This window comes from Erythranthe guttata, chromosome 3, assembly GCF_056151865.1.
Source record: "Erythranthe guttata isolate IM_541 chromosome 3, IM_541, whole genome shotgun sequence".
Taxonomy (NCBI): domain Eukaryota; kingdom Viridiplantae; phylum Streptophyta; class Magnoliopsida; order Lamiales; family Phrymaceae; genus Erythranthe; species Erythranthe guttata.
This window is the reverse complement of record NC_142535.1, coordinates 13,834,641-13,839,686: the sequence shown is the minus strand read 5'-3', so window position 1 is coordinate 13,839,686 and position 5,046 is coordinate 13,834,641. Positions and strand designations below refer to the sequence as shown.

Genomic DNA, 5,046 nt, shown 5'->3' with positions numbered 1-5,046 from the left:
GATAAAGTGAAATAAAATAAATTAATTAGCGATTTGAAGAACCAATTCTAAAAAGTTTTCTATCATTGAATTATGGTCGAATTAACAAAATATAATTAGTTAAGAATTCAAAACTATAATCAAGCTAAAGTACTTTTCATACTTAAGTCTAAAAGCTTCAAGATTTAAAATATACTAAATTCGTAGTTTTAATTACATGCTAATATTTTAGTATATATAAGTTTAAATTAAAACAAATAAAGGGCTTATAATATATTATGCTATGAAAGACTAATCATTTTTTTCATATTGAGTGGACGATCTAGAAAATACAAATAGTGGTTTTAAAATTAAAGGATAACACCGTAAATAAACAGTGATTAATGTTTTAACTTACGAAGTTGATGATGTTGTTCACAAATTGTACTGGAATTCTTTATTTACCTTGGCCAAATGTAATAACTTATATATACATTTGTTAATGATGTTGTTCACAAATTGTACTGGAATTTTCTATTTACATTGGTCAAATGTTTCGGGTTTCGGGTTTCGCATTAAATTATGTATTACATTTTCACATTATCCTACATTGCCAAAAATTGCATGAAAGAAATGCACAAGATTTATTGCGTTTGTTGCGAATCTGATATTTCATTGTCACGGGAAAAATTAGGTATCGAAGATTTAACTACTCGATCTTATAATCCACAGAATGATGGGTTCTTGGCCAAAATCGAAAAACAATTGTACCAAATCTTAAAAACACTAATAATATTAGTAATAATTATAGTAATACCAGAAAATTGGAATGAATACAGTACAAAACAACCTCGTAAATTGTGGTCATTACTCATTCGGCAGCTTCAGCACGATTGTCATCGAGAAGCTTGGTAACACAGAATTCGTGCAGATTTTCGTTTATTTTTTTTAATTTCTGTATCATTTGTACAGAACTTTGCTGCTCACTTTTCAGCCTTTCCAAGTCCACCTCAGCAGCAGCAGAAGAACCTTTTTGCTGTGGAGAATCGAATCGAAAACGAAAAAGTTAGAAACTTCAAGGTATTCAACATTGGCCTCGAAGAAGGTTCATTCTCGAGCAACAAATAACGAGAAAAAAATTCACGGGGCTACAAAATAATTAAACAGAAAATTGAGATTTACATATATCACAGCAGTTACTTAATGAGCAAAGGACAAAACATAGAATTCCGTATACGAACTGTAAATCAGTGAGATATATATCTACATCAGTTGCGTGGCTCTTTCAAAGAAGCTGTCTATATGATTAGGCCCCGTTTGGTTGGCAAGATAAGATTAGCCAAGATAAGATTAAATAATCTAATTAAACCCAATTATTTTATTGGAGCTTGCGACACACTAGAAGGCAAGATAAGCCATGATTATATAATTTTGGCGGGTCGACCCGGCAATTTATTGGAGATACCAAACATCAAATTAAGTCCAACTATTTAGTTAATCATGGCTTATCTTGGCAACCAAACGGGGCCTAAATAGATAACTCAAAAAACGCATTTACCATAAAAAAAAAAGGGGTACCTGTAGTTCTTTAATTTGAGACTCCATTGTTTGAACGGAGATATACGAAGAGTCTAACAGTTGGTTGGAAGTGGAATGCGAACCACCGATGAATGCTTTAATGTGGGAATTTTCGTCCGCTGACTTGGCAAATTTCTCAAGTGGAGGTGGTAAAGTCAAACCATGTCTCCGTGACGAGGAATTAGCAGATGTCTGAGGATTTAAGTGTTGTGGATTTCTTATTACGAGAACGTTATTAACTGGACCTGTGTAATTCCGTTTATTTATCCATAAGTTATGGGACTACTGTTCCAATAAATTTATCGAAAAAAATTTACATATTATTGGAAGCATTATTACAAGGGAAACATGTGTCAGAAGTACCTTTTGTGTGTCTGAAAACACGAATCATGTTTCGAGTTCTCGTATCCCACACTCTAATCATGCCATCTTCTGATCCAGAAACTAATAGAAACCCGTTTGCACTCGAAGCCAAGCATGTTACAGATTTACTGTTACAACAGATCAAGGATTTTTCTATTAAAGAAAATTCAGAAAAAAAATCTTACAATGAGATGTAAAAACAGTTGAATAAAATGCTAAAAAAACGCACATTGAACTCAAATTAAATAGGTTGTGATACTGTTACAACTAATGGTTTTTCAGACACAGAGAATTAAACTTACAATCGATGGACAAATTCAGTAAGCCAATTAAAGAAGTTCAAGCGCAATCACGAATAATCGAACTCCAAACATACATTAGCAGAAAAGTTTTGAGGCACAAAACTAACATTATTTCAGACATCTATGAAAATTTACTATGTCCTGAAAAATTGACGTGGCAAAAACCGTCAATCACCTATGTCAGTAGTTCGTTCAAAATAAGCACCGTTTCGAGTAAATTAAGCAACAATTATCATTAATCACAAACTGATTCATGGAACTTTGTACAGTTTATACGCGAGAATAAACCTATGAATTCCGAGTCATACACACACACACACACACACACATATACATAAGGGTAAATTACAACCAACCCTGAGGGATGGTCAAATTACGAAAAAAAAAAAAACCCGAATGTTTGGATAATTACAACCACCTCCCTCAACTATGAATCTTCTTACATGTTTACGCTCGGAGTGTCAAATTTAGTGGAATCTTCTAGATTATATGGAATATTCACAATTTTGTACCCGTTTGATCTCATTCGAGCTCCATATTTTGAAGCAAGATGATCATAAGATGTGTTTTTGGCTTGTATATATCAAATTGTGGTGCATCAAAAACTGTATTTTTACACAAAACGAGTACAAACTAGAGAACATTCCACGAAATCTAGATGATTATGTTGAATTTGACAGCATAAGGGTGGAGATGTAAGAAGATTCATAGTTGAGGGGTAGATGTAATTATTCAAACATGAGGGTTTTTTCGTAATTTGACCATACCTCAGGGGTAGTTGTAAACATAAAAGGTAGACTAACCTGTGCTCGGATAGTGAACCAATTATGTATTTACCATAACTGCTATTGTTGGTTACGGGAGCATTTAATCCGGCAATGTATATCTTTCCATCTCTACCCCCAGCATAGAAAACGTGCTCTCCCGGGTCAAGTGAAATTGAATCGATTACTGAAGGGAAGACAATATTTCTCAACAGTTCCCCTCTAGCTAAGCTCCAAACCTGGTATAAGGCAAGATTTTATTCGAAGTCAATTGTCATAATTATATTACACAACAAGATCACTTCCGAATCATGCAATTAACTAAGGAATATACTCGCTCGACTCACACATGACCATACCTTTATAAGGCCTCGTTCGGTTGGTAATATAAGCCCTGATTGATTAAATAATCGGGTTTTATTTGATGTTTGGTTAGTCCAATAACTTTTCGCGGGATTGTGTATTGGACCTCTCCTAATTAAATGGGTTTCTCGTATCATTATAAAATCTTATCTTAGGAACCAAACAAAGACTAAAAAGATTCGATTTTGTTTTCTTTTTTTCTCTCCAGGTTAGCCTTTATGTCAAAGCATTAGATTTACCGAGAATAATACATATAAAAAAAATGATTGGAAATTGTGAGATGAACCTTGCATGTACGATCCTCAGAAGCAGAAACGATGATTGCATTACATCCACCATAGCCAGTTTTAACATCGGTCACTCTCAAAGAATGCGCGTTGAAACTGTACTCGTATAGATGCTTTGATTCTGCCCTCCTTACATCATCAAATATCCTGAAGCATAATTTATAATAATAAAAAAATTTACTCGTTCAACAAAAAAAAATGCAGCACAATTTGAACAGAAAGATCGAAAAAACATACAGGAAAAGTGACCAAACGTAAACATATCCATCCTCGGCCCCTGAAATCAGAAGGGATTGGTCGTCGTTAAAAACCAAGCAAGTAACAGCCCTGTAATGCGCGTGCCACTGCTTAAGCAATTTCCCAGTAGCAACCTACAATTATAATAAAAATAAATCCCCAATTAAATTACGAACATTTAAGCGATTAATAAAACGAAATAGTATGAAATGAAATTTAAATTTTGATGTCACCTCCCATAAGTATATTTCCCCCGAAACACCGCCACCGGCAATATAAGTTCCTTGACTATTCGATACGAGGGGCTTTATCGGTTCGGAAGGGAAGCTCTTCACTTCTACTTGAGGCTGCAAAAATTTACGACAACCGAATAATTGAGAATTTGCTCATTCTTTTCCCCAATAATGTATATAAGCATGAATTGTGAATGAAATGCAATAAGTGGCTCAAAAATCGGTGAAATTGAAACAGAGGGAATGAAATAACCTAATTCAAAAATACATGAAAAGGAAATATAATTGAAGCGAAATGTTATGATTACCTTGTTCCAGGACCAGTAGAAAATGGATCCAGAGGAAGATTTGGAGTCGCGGAGCTGGGAGGAGGCGAGGAAGCGGCCGGCGACGGAGGCGACGCCGTGGGGAGGGGAGGCGCAGGACTTGAAGCGGAGGTGCTCGGCTCCGGTGTGGAGGTCCCAGCAGCTGATGCCGACATCTGTTGAAGAAGAGGCGATTACTAATTCGGCGTCGTCCATGGTTAACTGCTCCGACGGCGGCGCTGGGTTAACGGCTTCCGCGGCTGGAGGTTTTAGTTGGAGCGGAGAAGAGAAGAGGGTTTAAGCCTTCTAGAGGCCCAACGTTATTTTTGCCATTTTTGTCTTTTTCCCTTTTTCTTTTCTCATATTAAAATAAAATTATATATATATATATATATATATATATATATATATATATATATATATATATATATATATATATATATATATATATATATATATATATATGGGCCCTTTAGCAATAAACCCCTTGGATGAGTAATAAATAGTGGGGTAAATTCTATTTTACCCCCTTGTACTCAGTCCAAGAACCACTTTACCTCATCGTACTCTTAATTTCGTCGATTTACCCCCTTGTACTTGTACAATTTCCCAATACACCACTCTTCGTCAACTTTTTTCGATTTTGACTCTGACGC

At 35.1% G+C, this 5,046-nt stretch overlaps 1 protein-coding gene across 1 annotated transcript; it reads right to left on the bottom strand.

Moving 5' to 3' along the window:
• Nucleotides 1–601: 601 nt before the first annotated feature.
• Nucleotides 602–4,746, bottom strand: RID3 (Transducin/WD40 repeat-like superfamily protein). The gene is made up of 8 exons (XM_012996276.2): nt 4,394–4,746; nt 4,086–4,199; nt 3,853–3,986; nt 3,615–3,762; nt 3,005–3,204; nt 1,900–2,027; nt 1,537–1,781; nt 602–994 (listed from the first exon to the last, which is right to left on the bottom strand). Exons 1-8 carry the CDS (start codon nt 4,604–4,606, stop codon nt 830–832), a joined length of 1,347 nt encoding a protein of 448 aa, XP_012851730.2. The 5' UTR covers nt 4,607–4,746; the 3' UTR covers nt 602–829.
• Between the last annotated feature and the right edge of the window lie 300 nt (nt 4,747–5,046).

Excerpts from the sequence above, each read along its gene's own strand:
- RID3 (XM_012996276.2), bottom strand. The coding sequence starts at position 4,606 with ATGGACGACGCCGAATTAGTAATCGCCTCTTCTTCAACAGATGTCGGC. Across the intron at positions 4,200-4,393 it reads TCTACTGGTCCTGGAACAAG|CCTCAAGTAGAAGTGAAGAG; the intron begins GTAATCATAACA and ends AAATTTTTGCAG. Across the intron at positions 3,205-3,614 it reads CTGAGGATCGTACATGCAAG|GTTTGGAGCTTAGCTAGAGG; the intron begins GTTCATCTCACA and ends GCCTTATACCAG.